This window comes from Salmo salar, chromosome 06 (assembly GCF_965601325.2).
Source record: "Salmo salar chromosome 06, fSalSal1, whole genome shotgun sequence".
In the NCBI taxonomy this organism is placed as follows: domain Eukaryota; kingdom Metazoa; phylum Chordata; class Actinopteri; order Salmoniformes; family Salmonidae; genus Salmo; species Salmo salar.
Window position 1 is genome coordinate 17,823,331 of NC_138296.1, and position 27,355 is coordinate 17,850,685.

At 42.7% G+C, this 27,355-nt stretch overlaps 2 protein-coding genes across 7 annotated transcripts in view; both read left to right on the forward strand.

Moving 5' to 3' along the window:
• Nucleotides 1-345: 345 nt before the first annotated feature.
• LOC106606439 (B-cell receptor CD22) lies at nt 346-13,293 on the forward strand. Of its 4 annotated transcripts, none has more exons than XM_045719848.2 (11): nt 346-685; nt 6,196-6,555; nt 6,661-6,906; nt 7,003-7,269; nt 7,569-7,680; nt 7,780-7,825; nt 8,435-8,568; nt 8,656-8,700; nt 8,805-8,896; nt 9,098-9,157; nt 12,772-13,290. In XM_045719848.2, the coding sequence occupies exons 1-11, from the start codon at nt 622-624 to the stop codon at nt 12,921-12,923; spliced, it is 1,578 nt and encodes a 525-aa protein (XP_045575804.2). In that variant the 5' UTR covers nt 346-621; the 3' UTR covers nt 12,924-13,290. The 4 variants fall into 4 exon arrangements, with proteins under 4 accessions (XP_045575804.2, XP_045575805.2, XP_045575806.2 ...); XM_045719849.2 differs by having other exon boundaries at nt 347-685; nt 8,805-8,846; nt 12,772-13,293; XM_045719850.2 differs by lacking the exon at nt 12,772-13,290 and adding an exon at nt 9,488-11,112 and having other exon boundaries at nt 349-685.
• A 742-nt stretch (nt 13,294-14,035) lies between these two features.
• Nucleotides 14,036-27,355, forward strand: part of LOC106606438 (E3 ubiquitin-protein ligase rnf213-alpha) — a 75,720-nt gene continuing 62,400 nt past the window's right edge. The window contains exons 1-7 of one of the 3 annotated variants that reach the window (XM_014202643.3): nt 14,036-14,192; nt 15,381-15,502; nt 20,844-21,004; nt 21,319-22,257; nt 23,896-24,089; nt 25,929-26,099; nt 26,291-26,493. In XM_014202643.3, the coding sequence (XP_014058118.3) occupies nt 15,400-15,502; nt 20,844-21,004; nt 21,319-22,257; nt 23,896-24,089; nt 25,929-26,099; nt 26,291-26,493 (1,771 nt within the window). In that variant the 5' untranslated portion in view covers nt 14,036-14,192; nt 15,381-15,399. Of the gene's footprint in view, nt 14,193-14,313; nt 14,928-15,380; nt 15,503-20,843; nt 21,005-21,318; nt 22,258-23,895; nt 24,090-25,928; nt 26,100-26,290; nt 26,494-27,355 lie in introns of those variants that run through there. The other 2 variants (XM_014202644.3, XM_014202647.3) reach the window with 2 other exon arrangements.

Sequence of the window (27,355 nt, forward strand, 5' to 3'; positions counted from 1 at the left end):
TAATGCACTAAAATAAAACTGCAACAAATGTGACAAAGAAATTAACTTTATATCCTGCATACAAAATGTAATGTTTGGGACAAATCCAATACAACACATCACTGAGTACCACTCTTCATATTCATGTATTATATTACAATGAATTAGCAACAATTTCTAAAAACATGTTTTCAATTGGTCATTATAGGGTGTTGTGTGTAGATGGGTGACAAAAAAAATCGATTTAATCGATTTTGAATTCAAGCTGTAACAAAACAAAATGTGGAATAAGTCAAGGGCTATGAATACTTTCTGAAGGCGCTGTAGGTGGCACGTTGTGCCTGTGGTAAAATGACCTGATTTGGTTGCGGCGAGTGTCTCTGATGTCAACAGGTGACTCTCACTCAGCTCATTAGCTAGCTGATACACCCAGACTTTTTGTCTTTTGATGACACTTGCAAAGACAGTTTGCCTTTTTGCAGCGCAGCTCCTGATGAGTAACTCCAAGCCCGTACATGAATTGACACAAAACGTCTGTGTTTTAAACTAGAGGACTGAGGTTCACTCTGCATTTTTGACTGCTGTATTAAGAACTCTGACACAAGTGAAGGACCTTAGAGAGATTGCTGTTTGGCTACAAAGATGAGTGTTGGGCTGACACAACCCATCTGTATGGAAATGGCTCTGTCTCTACTCATTTTGCCTGGTAAGAACAACGAAGGAAATTAGAAATATAACACTAGGAAGTCATTTATTATATGTATCATGTATAATTAGTGGTATACAATGTATTGTGTCATTTTGGAGTCACTTTTATTGTAAATAAGAATATAATATGTTTCTAAACACGTCTACATTAATGTGGATGCTACCATGATTACGGATAGTCCTGAAAGAATCGTGAGTAATGATGAGTGAGACCGTTACAGACGCATAAAAATCATACCCCAAAATGCTAACCTTCCCGGTTATTGTAAGGGTTAGCATGTCTTGGGGGTATGATATTTGTGCACTTGTAACTTTCTCACTCATCATTATTCACAATTCATTCAGGACTATCCATATCATGGTAGTATCCATATTTATGTAGAAGTGTTCAGAAACATATTCTATTCTTATTTACAATAAAAGTGTAAATAAGAAGAGGTCACTCCAAAATGACACAATATTGCACTTTAAGTTCATTTGTCCAAATACTTGACACCTTAAAATGTGGGGACTAGATACATGAAGTGCATTCATTTCTAAATTGTAAAAAATATATATGAAAATACCTTCAAATAAAAGGTGACATTCTGTACTATCACCTCACATAAAACATTTTATCTCAAACCCAAATGCTTGAGTATAGAGATTCACTGTCTAAATACAGTGCCTTGAAAAGGTATTCATACCCCTTGGATTTGTATTACAATGCGGGATTAACATTTATTTAATTAATTTTTTTTGTCAACAATCTAAACAGAATAACATGTAATGTCAAAGTGGAATTTTTTAAATTTTGTTTTTTCATTTAAATTAAAATTAAAAAGTAAAATATAGTTGTTGCATAAGTGTCACGTCCTGGCCAGTATATAAGGTTAATTGTTTTGTAGTTTGGTCAGGGCGTGGCAGGGGGTATTTGTTTTCTGTGGTTCGGGGTGGTGTGTTTTGTGTAAGGGTGTTTGATTTAGTAATTCCGGGTTTTGGTTTATGTTTAGTAATTCTATGGTTAGTCTAGGTTGTGTGTTTCTATGTTTGGTTGATTGGGGTTGGGACTCTCAGTTGAAGGCAGGTGTTGTCTATCTGCCTTTGATTGAGAGTTCCATATATTAGGGTGTGTTTGTATGTGTGATTTGTGGGTGATTGTTCTGTGTTTCGCCTTGTGCCTTACCAGACTGTTTTTGTTGATCGTTCGTGTTTTTGTTATTTTGTATGTTCGTTTTGAAAGATAATTAAAAAAGCAAGATGAGCATTCACGTACCTGCTGCGTTTTGGTCCTCATTCACCGACAACAACCGTGACAGAATCACCCACCACCAAAGGACCAAGCAGCAGAGGAAGGAGCAGACGGAGTTCGAGTTGGACTGGCGGGAGAAGTGGACTTGGGAGGAAGTTCTGGACGGGGCCGGACCCTGGCATCAGGCTGGGGATTATCGACGCCCGCAGGGGGAAATTGAGGCAGCCAAGGCAGAGAGGCGGTGGTACGAGGCCAAGTACGCGCTGAAGGAGAAGCACGAGAGGCACCCCCAAGAAAATTTTGGGGGGGGGCACACGGGTAGTTTGGCTAGGCGTAAGAAGAGCCGGAAGCCAGCTACTCGTGGTTATATGGAGGAGCGTATGGGGTGGAGAGCGCTATGTTTCGCTGAGGAGCGCACTATCTCACCCATACGCACGCACAGTCCGGTGCGCGTTATTCCAGCCCCTCGCAGGTGCCGTGCTAGAGCGGGCATCCAGCCTGGTAGGAGGATGCCTGCGCAGCGCATCTGGTCGCCGGTACGCCTCCGAGGACCAGGCTACCCAACTCCCGCTCTACGCACGGCTACCATCAGGCCCCTGCACAGCCCAGTCTGCCCTGTACGAGCACCCCGCTCGTACAGGGCTACTAGTTCCATCCAGCCAAGGCGGGTTGTGCAGGAGGTAAGATCTAGACCGGCTGTGCGCCTCCATAGCCCTGGGTTTCCAGCTCCTGTCTCTCGTGCGGACCCGGAAGTGCGTCAACCCAGTCCGACTCGTCCTGTTCCCGCTCCCCGCACTAGCCTGGAGGTGCGTGTACATAATCTGGTAAGCCCAGTACCAGCACCACGCACCAGGCTACAAGTGCGTCAACCCAGCCTCGCCAGTCAACAGTCTTCATCAGAGCTGCCCGCCAGTCAACAGTCTTCATCAGAGCTGCCCGCCAGTCAACAGTCATCATCAGAGCTGCCCGCCAGTCAACAGTCATCGTCAGAGCTGCCCGCCAGTCAACAGTCATCGTCAGAGCTGCCCGCCAGTCAACAGTCATCGTCAGAGCTGCCCGCCAGTCAACAGTCATCGTCAGAGCTGCCCGCCAGTCAACAGTCATCGTCAGAGCTGCCCGCCAGTCAACAGTCATCGTCAGAGCTGCCCGCCAGTCAACAGTCATCGTCAGAGCTGCCCGCCAGTCAACAGTCATCGTCAGAGCTGCCCGCCAGTCAACAGTCGTCAGAGCTGCCCGCCAGTCAACAGTCGCCAGACTGCGCTGAACTGCCGGAGTGGCCAGACTGCGCTGAACTGCCGGAGTGGCCAGACTGCGCTGAACTGCCGGAGTGGCCAGACTGCGCTGAACTGCCGGAGTGGCCAGACTGCGCTGAACTGCCGGAGTGGCCAGACTGCCCTGAACTGCCGGAGTGGCCAGACTGCCCTGAACTGCCGGAGTGGCCAGACTGCCCTGAACTGCCGGAGTGGCCAGACTGCCCTGAACTGCCGGAGTGGCCAGACTGCCCTGAACTGCCGGAGTGGCCAGACTGCCCTGAACTGCCGGAGTGGCCAGACTGCCCTGAACTGCCGGAGTGGCCAGACTGCCCTGAACTGCCGGAGTGGCCAGACTGCCCTGAACTGCCGGAGTGGCCAGACTGCCCTGAACTGCCGGAGTGGCCAGACTGCCCTGAACTGCCGGAGTGGCCAGACTGCCCTGAACTGCCGGAGTGGCCAGACTGCCCTGAACTGCCGGAGTGGCCAGACTGCCCTGAACTGCCGGAGTGGCCAGACTGCCCTGAACTGCCGGAGTGGCCAGACTGCCCTGAACTGCCGGAGTGGCCAGACTGCCCAGACTGTCCCGAATTGCCAGACTGCCCAGACTGTCCCGAATTGCCAGACTGCCCAGACTGTCCCGAATTGCCAGACTGCCCAGACTGTCCCGAATTGCCAGACTGCCCAGACTGTCCCGAATTGCCAGACTGCCCAGACTGTCCCGAATTGCCAGACTGCCCAGACTGTCCCGAATTGCCAGACTGCCCAGACTGTCCCGAATTGCCAGACTGCCCAGACTGTCCCGAATTGCCAGACTGCCCAGACTGTCCCGAATTGCCAGACTGCCCAGACTGTCCCGAATTGCCAGACTGCCCAGACTGTCCCGAATTGCCAGACTGCCCCGACTGCCCCCCGGCGATGCCAGAGTGGCCCGACAGCCTGGAACGGCCGGAGCCAGAGCCACCTCCAGAAATAGGTGGGTTGGGGAGGGGGGGTGTAGCACAGTGCCGTCGTTGACGGCAGCCACCCTCCCTTCCCTCCCTTTAGAAAAGGGGACTTTTTGTTGGTGTTGCTTGGGGTTATTTTTTGTTAAGGTGCTTCTGGGGTAGCACCTTTAAGGGGGGGGTACTGTCACGTCCTGGCCAGTATATAAGGTTAATTGTTTTGTAGTTTGGTCAGGGCGTGGCAGGGGGTATTTGTTTTCTGTGGTTCGGGGTGGTGTGTTTTGTGTAAGGGTGTTTGATTTAGTAATTCCGGGTTTTGGTTTATGTTTAGTAATTCTATGGTTAGTCTAGGTTGTGTGTTTCTATGTTTGGTTGATTGGGGTTGGGACTCTCAGTTGAAGGCAGGTGTTGTCTATCTGCCTTTGATTGAGAGTTCCATATATTAGGGTGTGTTTGTATGTGTGATTTGTGGGTGATTGTTCTGTGTTTCGCCTTGTGCCTTACCAGACTGTTTTTGTTGATCGTTCGTGTTTTTGTTATTTTGTATGTTCGTTTTGAAAGATAATTAAAAAAGCAAGATGAGCATTCACGTACCTGCTGCGTTTTGGTCCTCATTCACCGACAACAACCGTGACAATAAGTGTTAATCTCCGTGAGTCAATACATGTTATGAACACATTTGACAGCAATTACAACTTTGTGTCTTCTTGGGTAAGTCTCTCAGAGCTTTAGCCACCTGGATTGTGAAATATTAGCCCATTATTATTTTCTTAATTCTTCAAGTTCTGTAACTGTCACCAATTTGGTGGTAACATCCCATGGTAATATCCCTGAAAAGTTTCCTTCCTGTCCTGCAGCTCAGTTCAGAAGGACGACTCTATCTTTGTTGTGTCTGGGTGGTTTATTACATCATCCACAGCATAATGATTAACTTTACCATGCTTAAAGATATATTCAATATCTGACTTATTGTAACCCATCTACCAATCACTGTCCTTCTTTATGAAGTTATCCAAAAGCTCCCTGGTCTTTGTAGTTGAATCTGCGCTTGAAATTCAATACTTGACTGAGGGATCTTACAGATGTTGTATGTACGGGGTACAGAGGAAGGGTTAGTCATTCAAAAGTCATGTCAATCTCTATTATTTCACATAGAGAAAGTCCATGTAACCAGTGGTGTAAAGCACTTAAGTAAAAATACTTTAAAGTACTACTTAAGTCGATTTTGGGGTATCTGTACTTTACTATTTATGTTTTTGCCAACTTTTAATTTTACTTCACTACATTCCTACAGAAAATAATGTATTTTTTACTTCATATATTTTCCTTGATACCCAAAAGCACTCATTACATTTTGACAGGAAAATGGTCCAATTAACACACTTATCAAGAGAACATCCCTGGTCATCCATACTGCCTCTGATCTGGCGGACTCACTAAACACAAATGCTTCGTTTGTAAATTGGGAGTGTTGGGAGTGTTCACCTGGCTATCCGGCAATAAATAAAACAAAGAAAATGGTGCCGTCTGGTTTGCTTAATATAAGGAATTTTAAATGATTTATAATTTTACTTTTGATACATTTTAACAATTCCATTTACTTTTGATACTTAAGTATATTTAAAACCAAATACTTTTAGACTTTTTCTCAAGTAGTAATTTACTGGGTGACTTTCACTTTTACTTGAGTAATTTTCTATTATGGTATCTTTACTTTTACTCAAGTATGACAATTGAGTACTTTTTCCACCACTGGATGTAACTTATGTGATTTGTTAAGCCAAATCTTACTCCTGAACTCATGTAGGCTTGCCTAAACAAATGGTCTGAATACTTATGCAATGACTATATTTTAGTTGTGACATTTTTATTAATCTTAAAAAATATATAGAATTTTTCTTCCACTTTGACATCAGAGCATTTTGAGTAGATTGTTGACAAAAAAAAAGACAAATACATTTTATACCACTTTGTAACACAATAAAATGTTAAGCAATTCAAGGGGTATGGATAATTTAGCAAGGCACTGTAAATACATAGGGTAGGTGAGTGTAAATCAATAAAACATTTGCTTTTGTTTTAGGGGTTTTGTGCACCAACTGGCTTGTGGTATATCAAGATGTCTGTGCAGTAAGAGGCTCTTCTGTTGTCATTTTCTGCACATATCACTATCCTGAGATGGTTGTTAACAAGAACCTTACAGTGGAAAAAGTTATGTGGAGTCAAGGGAGGAAACAGTTTTTTGATGGCCCTTTCATCATTGATAGTAATAGTAGAACTCATACCGGCACCAAATTTGAGTATGTTGGTAACAAAGTTCATAATTGTTCTTTGCAAATCCACCAAGTAGAGCAGAGAGACAGTGGAGAATATGCATTCAGATTTGAAACTAATAACGGCGGCAAGTGGACGGGAAGTAATGGTGCAAAAGTGAATATTTCTGGTAAGTCTGTTTTCCTTCATTTGCTGCAAACGTGAAATGGGCTTAGCTCACTATTGCGTTGTCTATAGATTAGGACATTTACCGTTTTTTCCCCTTCACTTTTAGAGTTGATCATTTCGATGACAACACCCAAAGTACACGAACCAATAAAAGAAGGGGATTGTGTGAATCTGACCTGTATGAACAACTGTTCATCTGCAGTTATGTGGTTCAGGAATGGAAAACCCCTGCAAGAGGAGTCCTCAACTCTTTACCTCTGTGACATTTCCTTTCAAGACTCTGGAAACTACTCATGTTCACCAAAGCATTACAATAGACCACTTTCTGAGGTTATCGGGGTCAACGTTGAATGTGAGTAAAGGAAGGTTTTATCAACAAGTAACACTGTTTTCTAAAAAGCCACTGATGGAAGATAACAACTAGATGATGTGGTCTGATCTCTTTCAGATGGCCCTAGGAATCCCTCAGTCTCAGTCTGGCCGTCATCTGAAGTATTGGAGGGTAGTGATGTTACTTTGACCTGCAGCAGCAATGCTAACCCAACATTGAACTACACTTGGTTTAAAATAGATGGAGAGAGTTGTCTGGAAATGGTATCTCAGGCTGAGCTACAGTTTAATGTTACTCACACTGGTAATAGTGGGAAATACTTCTGTGTCGTCAGCAATAAGCATGGAAGACAGAATTCCACTATTCTATCTCTGAAAGTCAAAGGTAAGTACAATAACATTTTGTAAAACCACAACATGGCTTATAAAGAGTAACAATTCTAGCAATCAGAAATCTGAACAACTTAAATGCAAAAACAAACACACTTGTCTTTTCCTAATAGCACTGACTTTGCTTATAACTTCTTTATTGAGGAAAAATGTGTTTACTATGACTGTGATATGTGGTTGTCTCACCTAGATATCTTAAGATGAATGCACTGATTGTAAGTCACTTTGGATAAGAGCGTCTGCTACATGACTTAAATGTAATTTAAATGATAACGCTTTTGTGTTAATATGCAGATCATGCAAAGGGGATGGCAGCTGTGACACTCACAATACTTATTGCAGTTCTTGCTGTAGTGCCAATGATTGTCATTTTGCCGATGGTCGCTTGGCATCTTGTTGCTCACAGGTAGGTTTAAACCACTATTTCCTCAAACAAATATTTTTAGCTCATTTACTTTGCATTCTAAATTTGTCATAATCATGCTGCATATTTCTGTGTCCTCAGGAAAAAGACTACAGCACCAAAATCAGACACAGAAGAGAACACACAGGTGACAATATGTTTTAAACTATTTGTTACCAACTATTTGTTACCAGCGATTGGATACTAGCCTTGTGTTTCAGCTATTTGTTACCAGCTATTTGTTCCAGCTATTTGTTTTGGGCTATACACGTCATATATGTGCTTTTGTGTTGCAACCACACAATAATTATTCCGTTCTTATCATCATATTAATTGTGATGATGATAGTCATGCAGGGTCAATGTTTGAACCCAATGCATTTGCAGCACAGTGTGGCACAGCTATCACATGTACAGAACAACATGCAAGCAGTCACTATTTATGCTACAGCCATCAGCATGCCTATAGTCTTCACCACAAAAACACCCACAACGCTCATGGTGAGAGAGATGCAAGCAGAAAATCCTGCAACCAGCATAGATCGTAATTGTATATGTCTATGTGTGGGTAGGAGCAAGTGTACTGGCTGATTCACAGAGGAAATTGATGTGAAAGTGTGATCATTTACATAAGGAAGTGGAAATATTGTAGCTTAACTTTGTCTGCCCAGATTTTTTTTTAAACTATTGTGCAGAAAGTTCTGCTGTTCACAAATGCATTGCCAGTATTTTCTCTGTCTCTATCTCACTGTGTCTAGACCACAGAAGCGCATGTAACCAGCCCCACGTCAGACTGTAGCCTGACAGAAGAGCGGAGAGAGGAGGATCCATCTCAACAGGATGAAGTCATCTATGCAACAGTGCACAACAACACCAAGCAAAAGGCAAACATGTAAGTAATTGATTAAACAATCCACAAATCAATGGGTGATGTTACCTTAACCAACTGCACTATGTTTGTGTTCACGTCCTCTGTAAGACAACAGCAGGACGAGGAAGCTACGCCCATCTACAGCTCTATATGGTAAGAATGCTACTTTAAAAAAATACACTTAATATGACAATTTTCTTTAGATTTTCTTGTGATAACCAATAACAATATGTGTGTTTCTGTTTCCACATGTTCAGGGAGCAACAAGCCAAGGAGGATCTCTACAGTGTAGTATCCAGGTACCAACCTGTTCTATCCTCTCTGCAACAAGGACAATTACCGTCGCAATGTCAGTCCTGAGTATAAATTTAATGTTGTTTTTGCCAACAACACTTCTTCATATTCTAATGGTCTACAGCCATGTTTTTAGACCTAGTATAAACCAGTCTTTAGCAACAATGATTTGTATAATAGCAATTATTATGTAAAAGATAACGATAACAACAATAGAATTCCACAACCATGATAATTACTGTGTTCTTGTTTGTAGGCCCACTCCTAGGGGGAAACAGGCCCAGGATGACCCAGTCATTTACAGCGCTGGGATCAGGTAACACATCTCAACTAAGACTTTGTCACTTTGGCTGCATTTAGACAAGCAGCCCAAATTCTGTATTTTTTTCACTAATTGGTCTTTTTACCAATCAGATCAGCTCTGAAAAAGATCTGATGTTAAAAGATCAGAATTGGGCTGCCTGTCTAAGCGTAGCCTTTATTGCCTTGATGTTTTAAAATACAACAAACATTATGATCATGCAGTACTATTACCGTAAACATAAGGCAGATCATTTCAGAAGTAAAAAATAATCTATGTTTTACAGTGTACATTGACCCATTCAAACTTTCTTTGAGCTTTCTTAAGACTTTATTTTGGTTTCAGGCAGTAGTTGAGATGTTGTCTGGCTAACGAAACTCCTTGCTCTGAACAAACGCTATGCCACACCCACGGATGTTAGTGTCTTCTGAGTCTGGATCTGAGTACCTTCCTGACAATTTCTAGAATGCAAACACATTCTAACCGCTCTGATTGGTCCCAGAAACCGATGGTTTGGGCCAGAGCCAGAACACACGTGGATAAAGCGCATAGATAGAGGACTCATCTTTTTATCTGTGACAGCATGTGCAGCACCATTGAGGCTATCTTCATTTTGAAGTAGTCAATTTTCTTCTTCAGGTTGGCTGATCCCTCCTGATGAACCGGTTGGACATGACTCCAATATGGCCACCAGGAGGGATCAGCCAATAAATGTTGGAAGTCCCACCCAGTTGATTACATTAAAATGGTGGAAGCCTTCAATGGCGCTTTGAAAATTCTTCATTGGCTTTGATACTCTGATTGGTTAGAGATGATCCAATTGCTGATGACCTCATTTTCGTGGTATCCAATTGTTAGTAGTTACTGTCTTGTCTCATCGCTACAACTCCTGCACGGACTCCCTCTCCCGAGTCTGTGCTTCTTAACACAGCGTGCATCCAACCCGGAAGCCAGACGCACCAATGTGTCGGAGGAAACACCGTACATCTAGCGACCTGGTCAGTGCGCACTGCGCCCGGCCCGCCACAGGAGTCGCTAGTGCCGGCCAAACCGGCCGCGGCCGGCTGCGACAGAGCCTGGGCTCGAACCCAGAGTCTCTGGTGGCACAGTGCCTTAGACCACTGCGCCACCCGAGAGGCCCATTTGATGACCTCATTTTGACGTCACCACAAACAACTTCAACGCTGTCAGTCTGACTGAAATACATAGCAAACAGAACGGCTGAAGATTTCAGTTACCTTGAGTCGTCAGGCAAGTTGAGATGGTGAACCTCACACAATGGACCCTGAGGATCTATTAGACTCCACTAGAGGTCAGAACAGAGCCTCTGCATGATGAATGAACTCACAGCTGTGAACAGAGGAAGAGATTATGATATCTGCAGTACACCTGAGACAATGCAGATGGCCACCTTGGATATCTGCAGTCCACTCATGTAGTCTTAATTCCATAAGAATAAAGACGCCAATATTTTGATACATTGTTTATTTTTGTTTTACGTTTTAAATGTATTTCACTTAGTCATATGCATCTGGCAATGCATTTTACTTCCTTTAATTTTAAAACTCTTTCCTGCAGTCAAACGACCAAAAGCACTCTCATAGGTAGAATGTTCATATTTTTTATAATTTCATAACTAATAAACATTATATCCGGTGTTCTATTTAAAGATGGTTTGGTTATATTTCAGTCTTCTATAATGTATATAAAGTGTAATATTGGGATGCAAAATGGAATAACTCTATATCTGACATGGTACAGGTGTCTTCTTTTTTAAGCCCATAACCATGTGTGACATATATACTTCTGTTTCAAAGTAGATTTATTAAGACTACCAAGAAACACTGTGACCCTGATTTAGCCCACTGCAGAAAAAAGTACTTTAACTTAATTGTATGTACTTTATAGCTATCCTTAACCATTATACTTTACAGTCTTAAGTAAACATTTAAATAAAAACATGAAGCGTATCAATCTAATTTATTTAGGTTGTATTTGTTTATGCAAATTCAGACTAATCCATCACCTTTCCATGTGCACTCCTTCTGTGACCTACAGGGGATGACATACAAACTCTCCTCTGAAACCCTCTTAAATGACAGATTTCCTCTTAGAAATAGATCTAGATCCATCACAGAACATAGACTTGAATGGGAATGTTCGTTCTAATTATTCCACTTCTAGGACTACTCCATTTTCTGAGCTGAAGCATCACCATGGCATAGCCCCTTGACCCATGACCTCATCATCTGAAGGTCATTCTGCTCTCCAGCTCCCTGAGCGTGATGGCTGGGTGCAGGGGATAGAACGGCACCTTCTCAAACCTGCGGAAGAGCTTGACCCTTTCTTCAGCCTTGCAGTAGTGTTCTCCTGAGTGTCTGGCTCATCCCCTTTTTCTCGTTCTACCTCCCTCTTTACTTTTTGATACCTCTTTTCTTTCTCTGTCTCTCTTTTCTGGACGTACTCTTGTCTTTTTCAACTCTCTCTTTTCTTGAACCACCTTGCTCTCTTCCTTCTTGCATCCATAGACACCATTCCCCACTTCCTGCTGTCCCATCTCTTCCTTCTGAGGGCCTCGAATTTACCTCCTACCTCTTACAGTCCACCTACTTCCTCTTGGCGAACGCTGCTGCAAAAGCCTTTCCAATCGCTTCTCCTGCCCCATCTTTCACCTGTCCCTCGTCCTCCTCCTCTTCCCCCACCCAGGATCCTGTAACGGTCCTCAGAGCTGGTACAAGTGACGATGCTTACAGCCCAGTGGCTATTGTTGTCCTCTGGAGGGTTGATATCCCAGTAGTGCTGTCCCCTGGTGAGACAGAGAGATTTTTACCTTGAAGCCCATCTCAGTGTTGAGCTGGTAGTCCTTTCAGGCCGGCACGCCTGTTTTACAGCTAATTTCCTGCAATTCCACCAATTCTACACAGGTGTAGAGAAATGTTAGCAGTTTTTTTTAGAGTGAGAATGACTAACAAATCAATGGGGGCCCCCTAGTAGATAATTCAACCATGATAACAAGTTTAGATAGCTGGCCGCTAAACAAACTTAGCAATGTAAAGAATGTTAGCTGACATGGGCTAATCGACTATCTGTGACTGACATAAGAGTAGAACTGCTGATGCACAAACTAATTTCGTAATTGAGCCTTGTGTAGTCTACTATTCCAACTCACAGAAAGTTGCCAGTCTCACATTCTGAAAAAATATATAAAATGCAAAGGTTTGGAATGGACTTGACTCAACATTATGACTCATGACCTTATGCTGAAGCAAGGACAGATGATATTTTCAATTGGGTACAAGACACTTCTGTCTGTCACGTTCTGAATATTATGCCCTGTTGATTGTGCCCGTTTTCCCTTGCATACATGAGTAATGGAGGTGGTTTGGTGAACTACGCTCTCGTGATGACCTTGCCTAAGACAAGGACCTGTATTCATAAAGCGCCTCAGAGGAGTGCTGATCTACAATCCATATAGTCTTACTCATTATGATCCAAGATAAAACTGATCCTAGACCAGCACTAACACTCTAACGTGCTTTATAAATACCGGCCCTGAAGATGAATGCCTAGGATTTAGTTCGAACCCCAGTCAATAACACATGCTTACCTGTGTCCTCGTGACACTACAGGATGGCATCTAGCTGGACCACCAAGCCTCCATTCAAGACGAGCAGATTGGATGCCATCTTCTCCACTGCTCAGCTATCCAGCTGAATGTCAGGGCAAAGAACCTCTTCTTTTGATAACTCATCAAGTGGTTATGAGGGGAACACAAAGCTAGGTCAGCAATTATGTTACCAAACTTTGCATCTCCACTGTTCTTAAAGTAAACGTGTTTTTGTAAAATATTCAGTAGAAATTGTTAAAAGTAGTCCTTGTGCATGCAATTGTACGGTTTGTTTAACTTTGTTTAACTTCATTTCAATCATTGGTTTCTGCTTGACAAATATTTTAAAGTGAAAAATATGAGTCTCAGCATCACTCTGTTACCATAGAATTGCCCACAATTAAGATGCAATGTTCCGTTACCCTTCAGATTTCCATACTAGTAATAGGTGTATTAATAAATCAATGTCTATTCGTTGCAAATACTCCTCTTCACTTCCCATCATTGCCAACCCTCAGTTGACGAGTAGCCAAGCTGTATTCTAGACTTACTGTAATATGATGCCAGCATTGTGCAACGTTCTCACTTTAGAGCCTGCTCTGGCCACTTGGCTGGAGGTACAGCAGTAGTAGTAGCCTACTAGGGTGGTGTAGAGACAGCTGAGTCACAGTGATTGTAGAGAAAACGTCTGGGGGAGCCGTACACAGAGTACCCCCATCCACTTTGGGTGTATGGGGAAATCCCTGGGCTAGAAACCTGATCTGTGAGATCCGCTGTCATAAGTGGATGCTGCTCAGTGTTCACCCTCGCCATTACAGTAGAGGAGGACTTGTGCCTCAAAAATACATTGTTATTATAATGTTCATGCAATTAAGTCAGATATCATATTACCTTGAATCTCATTCATGTTGACTCAATTGAGCATTAGGGGGAAATGGTGTTGCTTCAGTCAAAACATTTGCAATGGTTCAGTTATCCCTGCCAAATCCTATGATTAAATAATTGCAGACAAAAAAAGCATATGTTCAAAGGTGGTTAAAGTATTGCACATTTAACTTGGCATGCAAGTTGCTGCCAAATAACCAGAAAAGTTTGTTTTAATGTGCACGGGGCCCAAACACTGAGCAGCTGCTATCAGTTCTTGATTAATCAATGAACCTTTATTAATTTACTTGGGGGAAAGAAGATTGGCAAAACATGATATGACCTTTACAGTTGGACAGTTTAAGGGCAAGAACATGCCATGTCATTCGGAAAACCCCCACCATGTAGCTGCCACCGCTTGCAATGCATGTGATAAATTGGGAACTCACTGAATATAATAGTTGGACAGTGTACACGGATTAGCTTGTTGACGCCCATTTCTCACAAAACGAAAGTGCAATTTTACTTCACCCATTTTGTGGAATGGTAAAACAACAGACCCTCGTGTGATTAACACAGGTAAATGTATACAGTAGCAAAGCTATTTTCAATTATCTACCGTTAGCTAACTTTAGCGCTGAGGTAGCCTTTTCGCTCCGGGAGACCTGTCCACATTCCCGGAGCGAAGAGACTAGCACTTAGGTCAGATGGTGTGGACGGCTATGCCGGGCAACTCAATATGACTAGCTAGCTAGGTCACAGTGTATACGTAGCTAGTAGTAGCAGCTAACAACTGTGTGGGCTATTTACCAAACTAGTTAGATGGCAACTGCTTGAATCGAGGCAGTGCAGGGTTGGTGTCATGTCATAATTATCTACATGTCAGATAGCAATACAGAACAAACTGCTGTACGTTGTCATGGCATTCATTTGCAATCGTTTATATGGGAGATAGCGGCTAACTAGCTAAAAAGCCCGGCCACAGATGAATATTAACATATAGCTAGCTATCTGGGTACCAGTCGTTTCAGCTAACATTCCACTCTTTGTCGAGTGGATTGTAGCAATAGCTGAACAGAGAAGTGCCAGGCTAGCTAGAAAGCTTGTTATTGATAATGTCAGTGCATTTCATTGTCATTTCCGAGGAGCTTTTGCATTCGTCAATTGTAAAAAAATTGTCTAGTTAATTATCCAGGCACTAGGCTGTTGTGTAGTTCTCTAGAAACGAAAGAGGAAGTGGCTATCGCGAGGGTAGCAGAGTTTGCGCATTCAGGAACACCAACACTGTACTGACAACTTTCAGCTTTTCCCAAGGTAATCAGGAGCTAGCTAGGTTGTTGGGAAATATTTAGCAATTTTCTACTTGGTCTGCAATGTTATATATTATAATTACTTGGATAAAAATATTTAGGAAGGAAAAGCAATTTCTAGGTAAATCATGCAGATTGCATTAGCTAGCTAACTAACTTAACTACATGAAAAAATATGTTTGTGGGTAGAGCCATAACGTTAACAGTAGCTATAGCCTGGACTGATGATGATAACTTACTGTATGTATGGATTTGATTTGGGGCAGTTAATATAGTCTGCCACAAAACAGATCCTAGAATATATTTGACTGGCTTTAGTTTAAGGAAGTGGCTATACCTTTAGCTGGCTAGTTGTTTCTCACATTACATTGAAATTCAAGAACGTTTAAGTGAAAGTGAGATATTTGGTCCCGAGCGCTGTCATACAGATGCAAACAGTGTTCCCTCTGAAATACAGACGCCATTGAAACTTCAAGATGAAGTGCACAGGTTGTGGCCATGTTGCGTTTGAGAAAACTGCTAGATTCTGCAGCCAGTGTGGCCATCAGCTATCTGCACAACCACTCACCAAGGAGCCTGGTCAGTACTGCTCTGTAATGTTACGTCATATAAATACATTTTCTTACTTTTTTACTTGAAGAAAGTAAATGGGTTTTTGTAAAAATGTCTGTGGAAATTGTTAAAAGTAGTCCTTGTGCATAGAGTTGTATGGGTTGTTTTACTTTGCAATCATTGGTTTTTGTTTGACATATATTTTAAAGTTGAATATCTGTCTCATTGTCACTCAGTTACTGTGGAATTGCCTGTATACAGTCATCATTAAAAAAAACTCAGACCCTCCTGTCATGTAATCAAACTTGTCTGTACGTGAGTAAAATAACTACTAACTGTGTATCTTTATGAAGGCACGTTTATTGCTAACTTCACATTGCAAGCCACATGAGAGAGGGATGCTTTCCTCATGAACCCCTACATTCCCACAGGCCCTCATTAACAGTATGCAAATAATGCGACACCTCCATCAAAATATGATTTATTTTACAACTGTAATGGTGAATGAAGAAAGAGGGGATATATACATACACACACACACACACACACACACACACACACACACACACACACACACACACACACACACACACACACACACAGTTGAAGTCGTAAGTTTACATACACCTTAGCCAAATACATTTAAACTCAGTTTTTCACAATTCCTGCCATTTAATCCTAGTAAAAATTCCCTGTCGTAGGTCAGTTAGAATCACCACTTTATTTTAAATAATGTGAAATGTCAGAATAATAGTAGAGAGAATGATTTATTTCAGCTTTTATTTCTTTCATTACATTCCCAGTGGGTCAGAAGTTTACATACACTCAATTAGTATTTGGTAGCATTGCCTTTACATTGTTTAACTTGGGTCAAATGTTTTTGGTAGCCTTCCACAAGCTTCCCACAATAAGTTAAGTGAGTTTTGGCCCACTCCTCCTGACAGAGCTGGTGTAACTGAGTCAGGTTTGTAGGCCTCCTTGCTAGCACACACCTTTTCAGTTCTGCCTACACATTTTCTATGGGATTGAGTTCAGGGCTTTGTGATGGCCACTCCAATACCTTGACTGTTGTCCTTAAGCCATTTGCCACAACTTTGGAAGTATGCTTGGGGTCATTGTCAATTTGGAAGACACATTTGCGACCAAGTTTTAACTTGAGATGTTGCTTCAATATATACACAATTTTCCTTCGTCATGATGCCATCTATTTTGTGAAGAGCACCAGTTCCTCTTGCAAGCCTCCCCTTTTTCCTCCAAACATAACAATGGTCATTAAGGCCAAGCAGTTCTATTTTTGTTTCATCAGACCAGAGGGCATTTCTCCAAAAAGTACAACATTTGTCCCCATGTGCAGTTGCAAACCGAAGTCTGGGTTTTTTATGGCGGTTTTGGAGCAGTGGCTTCTTCCTTGCTGATCGGCCTTTCAGGTTATGTCAATATAGGACTCGTTTTACTGTGGATATAGATACTTTTGTACCCGTTTCCTCCAGCATCTTCACAAGGTCCTTTGCTGTTGGTCTGGGTTTGATTTGCACTTTTCCCACCAAAGTACGTTCATCTCTAGGAAACGTGTCTCCTTCCTGAGCGGTATGACGGCTGCGTGCTCCCATGGTGTTTATACTTGCGTACTATTGTTGGTACAGATGAACGTGGTACTTTCAAGTGTTTCGAAATTTCTCCCAAGGATGAACCAGACTTGTGGAGGTCTACAATTCATTTTCTGAGGTCTTGTCTGATTTCTTTTGATTTTCCCATGATGTCAAGCAAAGAGGCATTGAGTTTGAAGGTAGGCCTTGAAATACATCCACAGGTACACAACCAATTGACTCAAATGATGTCAATTAGCCTATCAGAAGCTTCTAAAGCCATGACATCCTAATTTGTAATTTTCCAAGCTGTTTAAAGGCACAGTCAATTTAGTGTATGTAAACTTCTGACCCACTTTAATTGAGACACAGTGAAATAATCTGTCTGTAAACAATTGTTGGAAAAATTACTTGTGTCATGCACAAAGCAAATGTCCTAACCGACTTGCCAAAACTATAGTTTGTTAACAAGAAATTTGTGGAGTGGTTGAAAAAGGAGTTTTAATGACTCCAACCTTAGTATATGTAAACTTCCGAAATATATATTAAATTGAACCTTTATTTAATTAGGTAAGTCACTTAAGGTATCCCAAGTGGCGCAGTGGTCTAAGGCACTGCATCTCAGTGCAAGAGGTGTCACTACAGTCCCCGGTTCGAATCCAGGCTGTATCACATCCGGCCGTGATTGGGAGTCCCATAGGGCAGCGCACAGTTGGCCCAGCGTCATTCGGTTTTGGCCGGGGTAGGCTGTCATTGTAAATAAGAATTTGTTCTTAAGACGGAACCCAAACCGGCTGCCATCGTGCATAAATTGATTTTTGTCCCCCCACACCAAACGCGAGCAGGTTAAAATATCAAAACAAACTGAACCAATTATATTAATTCGGAGACAGGTCGAAAAGTATTTAACATTTATGGCAATTTAGCTAGCTAGCTTGCACTTGCTAGCTAATTTGTCCTGGGATATAAACATTGGGTTGTTATTTTACCTGAAATGCACTAGGTCCTCTACTCCGCCAATTAATCCACACATAAAATTGTCAACCGAATCGTTTCTAGTCATCACTCCTCCTTCCAGGCTTTTTCTTCTCTTGACTTTATATTGCAATTGGCAACTTTCATAAATTAGGTGCATTACTGACCTCGTTCGTCTTTCAGTCACCCACGTGGTTATAACCAATGAGGAGATGGGAGAGGCAGGACTTGCAGCGCGATCTGCGTCAGAAATAGAACTGACTTCTATTTTAGCCCTTGGCAACGCAGACACGCACGAGCAGTGTGGGCGCAATAATTGAATAATATAGATTTGTAAATTTATTTCGCGACATGAGCGGTGTAGTCAGCGCAGATGCTTGTTGGAGCGCGCGAGCAGTGTGGGTACGATAATTAAATAATATAGATTTCCAGATAGCTTCCCTGTGGCTCAGTTGGTAGAGCATGGTGTTTGCAGGACCAGCATGGTGTGTGCAACGCCAGGGTTGTGGGTTCGATTCCCACGGGGGGCCAGTACAAAAAATAAATAAATAAATGAAAAAAATGCATGAAATGAAATGGATGCATTCACTACTGTAAGTCGCTCTGGATAAGAGTGTCTGCTAAATGACTAAAATGTAAGTATAAATGTATTTTGCAACGAGCGGTGTAGCAAGTCAGTTAACAACAGGCTGACTTAGTTAAATAAAGGTTAAATAAATAAAATAACATTTTTATTTACAATGACGGCCAAACCCGGACGACACTGGGCCAATTGTGCGCCGCCCTATGGGACTGACTTCTAATCACGGCCTGATGTGATACAGCCTGGATTCAAACCAGGGACTATCGGCGCAGGTCCTAATCCAGGCACTTGTCATCTCCCGTCTGGATTACTGCAACTCGCTGTTGGCTGGGCTCCCTGCCTATGCCATTAAACCCCTACAACTCATCCAGAACGCCGCAGCCCGTCTGGTGTTCAACCTTCCCAAGTTCTCTCACGTCACCCCGCTCCTCCGCTCTCTCCACTGGCTTCCAGTTGAAGCTCGCATCCGCTACAAGACCATGGTGCTTGCCTACGGAGCTGTGAGGGGAACGGCACCTCCGTACCTTCAGGCTCTGATCAGTCCCTACACCCAAACGAGGGCACTGCGCTCATCCACCTCTGGCCTGCTGACCCCCCTACCTCTGAGGAAGCACAGTTCCCGCGTAGCCCAGTCAAAACTGTTCGCTGCTCTGGCACCCCTATGGTGGAACAAGCTCCCTCACAACGCCAGGACAGCGGAGTCAATCACCACCTTCCGGAGACACCTGAAACCCCACCTCTTTAAGGAATACCAAGGATAGGATAAAGTAATCCTTCTAACCCCCCTAAAAGATTTAGATGCACAATTGTAAAGTGGTTGTTCCACTGGATATCATAAGGTGAATGCACCAATTTGTAAGTCGCTCTGGATAAGAGCGTCTGCTAAATGACTTAAATGTAAATGGACTGTCACGGCCAGTTGTGATACAGCCTGGATTCAAACCAGGGTGTCTGTAGTGACGCCTCTAGCACTGAGATGCAGTGCCTTAGACCGCTGCGCCACTCGGGAGCCCCAATAGCCTACACCAATGTTCCTTCAAAGCTGTGCGCAGCGCCAGTAAGAGGGATTGAACTTCACTCAACTTTCTAGAGTTTTCCTCTTTAGTTAACACTATCAACGTTTCGTTCTGCTGTGGGACTTGTGCTCAAATCAACACAATATTAGACACCTTCAATGTAACATACCGAAACAAAATGAACTACTATGCAAGACTTAGTGCGAGAGATTTTCTTTTAGGCAGTGTGCATTGGAGAAGGATTCGATTGCATTGACATGCAGAACTCAGGCCCTTACTCTACACAGACCGGTGCGTCATAACCAATCAGCGCTGTAGTATGCCTAAATGCAAATAGTCATTGACATATATGGATCTGTGCAATTCACCTAGAACTGAACAACATGAGCTATCGTGAGTAGATATGCATGTAGCCACCTGTGCACATTTCTTCATATTCTTTGCTAGTTATTAAGTTATTAGCCCAGTTATAGCTAATTTCTAGTCAACAATGGGGAGTGGTTGCTTCCTACAAGAGCACAAAATGTGTGCCTTTCAAGCCATCTTTGAAAATCAAGTCTGGTAAAGAGCATTTTCTATGTCTTAAAGGGGCAGTGTTGTATTTTGAAACGGTCTTGAATAAGGTAAGTAAGCAGAGCGTAGCATATTTTGTCTGATTCTCTGTAATAAATGGTATGGGAATAATGAGTTTTATTTTGTAAAGTGGTTTCATGCATCAAACACCACAACATTTTCAGTCAGCTCCTTGTCTGAAGGACAAGTGGATAAACAGGTTAATGTCAAGCCCTGCATGTTTATTTTCAGTTTCATGGAATGTAGGCCTACATTGAACACCACACATTGGTTGCTACTGTAGTCTGAATGATAGAACAGCTATTTCCATGTTAAAATGTTATGGGATGCATTTTCTCCATTGTTTTTGATGGCAGGCCACTCTGGTTGGACTACATTATGATCAAAAGTCACAGTAGCCTACTTGACCACTGTTAACTGTAACTTAAAGCAGTAAAGCCTGTGTTCACAGTAAATGCTCACCGGAAGTTGCACAGAATTTTCACAATGTTCAAGTTTGCGTTCACTAGACCTGCTGAAAAAAATTAGAGTGAACATTGGCCTACACCAGAAAACGGAGGGAATTCTGATCAAGTTGACAATGTAATTCACAAGCACTAATGCAACTGATGATTTTTTTTGTTTTTCAAATGCAGACAACACTTCTGGAAGTTCACCTAAACCGTTAGAGCCATCACTGGAGAGTGTGAATGAGAAGACAGAAATGGAGAGTGATGTGTCAACCCTGAATAACCGGGAAACTAACACTTCTCCGAAGCGGCCCAATGAAGAGCCCAACAGCAACCCTAAGAAAAAGGTTGATATTAAAACCAACATGTTTTTGAGAACTTCCTCATTCTAATTTCCGATTAAAAAAATAAAAATGATGCTGTGTTTGGAAATATTTTTTCATCTGAAGATATTGCTTTATCAGTCACTAAACTGTGTCAATGATACAGTCCAGATATAGAAACTGATCACCTAGCTTGTAGGCCCCCAGGAAGAGTAGCTGCTGCTCCTGCAACAGCTAATGGGCATCCTAATAAAACACAAAATGTAAGTAATTTTGATTGAGGGAAGAGTGGATATACTAAGGTTTGTTCTCTTTTTTTCAACCTTTGGCTCAATCAGAGAAAAAAGAGGAAGAGGACCAAGAAGAAGGACGGCGGCCCTGCGTCATTGAACTCTGACCAGCTGACCTCTGAACTGTCTGATATCTCCCTTATGGACAGCCTTGGGATTAACAGGAAACAGGAAGTTGCAGAGTCCTCTGACAGCGATGCCAGCGCCATGGACGAGACACCCAACTCACTTCATGACACGTCTGCCTTAGTGGAGAAACCAGCCAGTGCATCAGCATCATCAGCAGCACCCAGTACAATCAGTCCATCTGGGAACACATCTGACAATCAAGATCCTCCAAGCACTACCTCGTCACAGCCTGAGGCCAGCGCAGAGAGCCAGCCTGCCGCAGGGAAAGATCAACAGAGCAGTGAAGAGAAAGACCTATCTCAGTCACCTACAAAACAGACCTCCATGTCGGCTCCGAATGACACTCCTGCCTGTCTCACCGACTCGGCTGGCAAATCCACCACCACCACCATCCCCCATCTTCAGTCAGCCTCAGTGGTATCGGCGAAGACCGCTGACCAGAAAGCTCCAAAGGCTGCTGACGTTAAGACCACTGACCAGAAAGCTCCAAAGGATGCTGACGTGAAGACCACTGACCAGAAAGCTCCAAAGGCTGCTGACGTGAAGACCGCTGACCAGAAAGCTCCAAAGGCTGCTGACGTGAAGACCGCTGACCAGAAAGCTCCAAAGGCTGCTGACGTGAAGACCGCTGACCAGAAAGCTCCAAAGGCTGCTGACGTGAAGACCACTAAGAACAAGAAAGACGTGGCCAATTCAAAGCAGACGAACCTGGACCAGAATGCAAACGTGAACCAGAATGCTAAGCAGAACCAGACCAGACAAGACAAACAGAAAGGGACAGATGATCAGCAGAACCAGGACCTGAAGCACACCACCGCTGGCAATGAGATGGTGTTTGGCTCTCAGAAGAAATCAGAGGTAATGTAGCTGCTTGACATTACAAAATACACTGAGTGTACAAAACATGCTCTTTCCATTAGACTGACTAGGTGAATCCAGGTGAAAGCTATGATCCCTTATTGACTTCTTGTTAAATCCACTTCAAGCCTTGAGACAATTGAGACATGGAGTGTGTATGTGTGCCGTTCAGAGGGAGAATGGGCAAGCCAAAATATTGAAGTGCCTTTGAACGGGGTATAGTAGTAGGTGCCAGGCGCATCGGTTTTGACTGTGTTAAGAACTGCAACGCTGCTGGACATTTTAACACCTTGTAGAGTCCATGCCCTGACAAATTGAGGCTGTTCTAAGGGCAAAAGGGGTGCACAATATAAGGTATTCCTAATGCTTTGTACACTGGGCCAATCCTATGGGACTCCAGGCTGGTTGTGGCACAGCCCGGAATATGAACCCGGGTCTGCGATGCAGTGCCTTAGACCGCTGCGCCACTCAGGAGGCCCAGGTTTTCTTTTTCAATAAAATATATTTGTGTTGCTATGATACGGGCTAGTATTTATTTCCATAAGGTAACCCTAACTTTATATAGCCCATATTATAAACCTGTATTATGGCAACATTTGCCACCATGTGTGCTAATTAACTAAATCAAATAAAAAACTGCTTAGACTAGGTTATTATGGCTGATGTAGTTTGTTTTGTCTAAGGGTGTGGGGGGAGCTTGTTACCTTCTCTGACTTGGTGTATGTTTGAGATCAACTACATTGTAGTCAGACTGCGCAGAACCACTGACCTACATATCACCTTTAATTTTAGTCTTGAGTGATTATATTCTGTGCTTTACCCTGCTGAAACTCATCCCCTCAAACACAGAATTTACATTTTTACATTTGACTTACAATCAGCACATTCAATTAAGATTGGTATAACAAGCACATATCAGAGATATTTCAAGTGAAACCTTCCTCATAAAAGCAGCTATCAGTAAAATCCGTGCTAGTAAGAAAATATAAGTTCCAGTATTCACACGAGAAAGATGAGTAGAGTAGTAAGGTGTTCTGTTTTTTGGTGTAGGGCGCAAGGGAGGTCAACCAAGGTGCTCTTTGAAGAGATGTTCTCGCAGTATCTGTTTCTCCTCTGGCCAGGTGCCGAGCAGACTGATCCTCAAACTGTCTGTTTCTCCTCTGGCCAGGTGGCGAGCAGACTGATCCTTAAACTGTCTGTTTGTCCTCTGGCCAGGTGGAGAGCAGACTGATCCTCAAACTGTTTGTTTGTCCTCTGGCCAGGTGGAGAGCAGACTGATCCTCAAACTGTCTGTTTGACCTCTGGCCAGGTGGAGAGCAGACTGATCCTCAAACTGTCTGTTTCTCCTCTGGCCAGGTGGAGAGCAGACTGATCCTCAAACTGTCTGTTTGACCTCTGGCCAGGTGGAGAGCAGACTGATCCTCAAACTGTCTGTTTCTCCTCTGGCCAGGTGGAGAGCAGACTGATCCTCAAACTGTCTGTTTCTCCTCTGGCCAGGTGGAGAGCAGACTGATCCTCAAACTGTCTGTTTCTCCTCTGGCCAGGTGGAGAGCAGACTGATCCTCAAACTGTCTGTTTCTCCTCATTCCAGGTGTAGAGCAGACTGATCCTCAAACTGTCTGTTTCTCCTCATGCCAGGTGGAGAGCAGAGGCTCCAGTGTGGATCCACAGGTGAAGGTGGAGAACGTGGAGGTCCAGCAGCAGCCTTCCCGTGGGGGAGGAGACGCCTCCTCCCCTACACCACAGAGCCCAGGCGCCAAGAAAGAGAAACAGAAAGACAACAAAAGCGACGACTCTGAAACCAAGGGTCAGGATGTTCCACCGCCAAAAAGGTATTTGCAAATTGTGTTGTTCATAACAGAAGTCACACAATGATAGCATGAAGACCCTAAAAGGCACACTTTTGTTGCATTGATAAACATCTATAGGTGCACAAAAGCACTTTCAAAAACACCCTCAACCCGCACAGCGCTACTATCCATTGTTGTCTGTGTACACAATGTTGTGCTTATTTCCAAACACGTTTTTGAGAGTGGGAATCCACTCTAACTACAGGTATAGAAGCAAAGTAAGTATTCATACTCCTTGACTTTTTACACATTTTGTTGTCTTACAGCCAGAATTCAAAATGGATTAAATAATGTATTTTCTCACCCATCTACACACAATTCCCATAATGACATTAAAAACATGTTGTTAGACATTTTTGCTAATTTATTGAAAAGTATATACAGAAATATTTTATTTACATAAGTATTCACACCCCTAAGTTAATACTTTGTAGAAGCACTGTTGTTAGCGATTTCAGCTTTGAATCGTTTTTGGAAAGTCTTAAGGAGAATTTCAGTCGTCAAGCTCTGCCAAGTTGATCGTTACATGCTAGACAGCCATTTTCAAGTCTTGCCATAGATTTTCAAGCTTATTTAAGTGAAATGTAATAACGCCACTTAGGAACATTCAATGGCGTCTTGGTAAGCAACTCCCGGTGTATATTTGGCCTTGTGTTTTAGGTTATTGTCTTGCTGAAAGGTGAATTTGTCTCTGAAAGATTTTCCTCTAGGATTTTGCATGCGCTGTTTCTTTCTATCCCAAAAACGACCTAGTATTTGCCGATGACAAGCATACACATAACCTGATGCTTCCACCACTGCTTGAAAATATGAAGTGGTACTCAGTGATGTGTTGGGTTTGGATTTGCCCCCATCATAACGCTTTGTATTCAGGACACAAAGTTCCGTTCTTTGCCACATTTCTTTGCAGTATTGTGGAGTAACTATAATGTTATTGATCCATCATCAGTTTTCTCATATCACAACCATTAAACAACCTCTAACAGTTTTAAAATCACCCTTGCCTTATGGTTGATATCCCTGAGCAGTTTCTTTCATCTCCGTCAACTGAGTTTGGAAGGACGCCTGTATCTTTGTAGTGACAGTGTATTGATACATCATCCAAAGTCTAATTAATAACTTCACCATACTCAAAGACATATTCAAGTGGTGCCCTTTTTGCAAGGCATTGAAAAACCTCCCTAGTCTTTGTAGTTGAATCTGTGTTTGAAATTCACTACTCGATTGAGGGACCTTACAATTATTTGTAAGTGTGGGGTACACAAATCGTGTTCACCACTATTATTGAACATGAGTCCATGCAACTTATTATGCGATTTGTTAAGCACATTTTTTACTCCTGAACTTATTTAGGCTTGCCATAACAAAAGGGCTGAATACTTACTGACTCAAGACATTTCAGCGTTTTTAATTTATTATTCATTTCTACAAACAAAATTCCACTTTGACATTATGGGATATATATGTGTGTGTGTGTGTGTGTGTGTGTGTGTGTGTGTGTGTGTGTGTGTGTGTGTGTGTGTGTGTGTGTGTAGATCAGTGACACAATCTCAATTTAATCAATTTTACATTTGGGCTATAACACAACCAAATGTGGAAAAAGTGAAGGGGTGTGAATACTTTTTGAAGGCACTGTATGAGGAAGGGTGGAGAGGGGGATTGAATCCCAGTCTCCGTTGGGGGAGGTGCTTGTGCCGGGACTGTTACACATTCGACCACAGCTCTGCACATTTCAAATCATTTTTATCAGCATCGATCATGCACACCTCCACTTAGCTAACACAATACCCATCGGATTCATTTTGTTTGGTCCAATTTCAGGATACCTCCAGGGAAAAAACAGGTCTCTGCAAGTGAGAGACTCACAATCTATTTCCACGCTGTCCTCTCAAAGGATTTCAAGCTAAACCCAGACGAGGACCGCATCTTCATCAGGGCTGGGGGGAACATTGGGAACTGGGATACCAATTCCGTTGAGCTCACTATGTCTAAGTATGTTTTTATATACATGTATCAGCCGTCAAGACAGTTTAGCCAAATATGTAGAATATATATATTCAATAGGAACCTGCTTATAATGTTCAACATTGTTCCCATCTATCTCACATAGGAAACAACAGACTCGTGGGGGTTCAATGTATATGATATGTAACAGACGATAAACCAATGCATTACCTCTACAGGGATCTTGGAGAGCATGGGTTCCTAGTTGAAGGGAGCTTGACCACAACCAAATCTAATGCAACCGTGTCCATACCATACAAGTACCTCGTCTACAAGCATAAAAAGCAAAAGTACGAGTTTGAGTACATATACAATCTGGATTCTAACTACCCCACCACCAACAGATGTCTTTTTGTCAATTCCCATCTGCTTAATGAAGAAGGTGGGTGCAGTTGCTATAACAATTTCTATAGCAGTACTTGATTTCAAGTCACTGATTTAAAATGTTCCATTTACTTCATATATAGACCCCTTGACTTTTCCACATTTTGTTACGTTACAGCCTTATTCTAAAATGGATTAAAAAAAATATATATCCTCAGCAATCTACACACAATACCCCATAATAACAAAGCGAAAACAGGTTTTTAGAAATTTTTGCAAATGTATTACAATTTAAAAACAGATACCTTATTTACATAAGTATTCAGCCCCTTTGCTATGAGACTCGAAATTGAGCTCAGGTGCATCCTGTTTCCATTGATCATCCTTGAGATGTTTCTACAACTTGATTGGAGTCCACCTGTGGTAAATTCAATTGATTGGACATGATTTGGAAAGGCACAGACCTCTCTATAAGGTCCCACAGTTGACAGTGCATGTCAGAACAAAAACCAAGCCGTGAGGTCGAAGGAATTGTCCGTAAAGCTCCGAGACAGGATTGTGTCGAGGCACAGATCTGGGGAAGTGTACCAAAACATTTCTGCAGCATTGAAGGTCCCCAAGAACACATCATTCTTAAATGGAAGATGTTTGGAATCACCAAGACTATTCCTAGAGCTGGCTGCCCGGCCAATCTGAGCAATTGGGGGAGAAGGGCCTTGATCAAGGAGGTAACCAAGAACCTGATGGTCACACTGACAGAGCTCCAGAGTTCCACTGTGGAGATGGGATAACCTTCCAGAAGAACAACCACCTCTGCAGCACTCTACCAATCAGGCCTTTATGGTAGAGTGACCAGACAGAAGCCACTCCTCAGTAAAATGCACATGACACCCCACTTGGAGTTTGCCAAAAGGCACCTA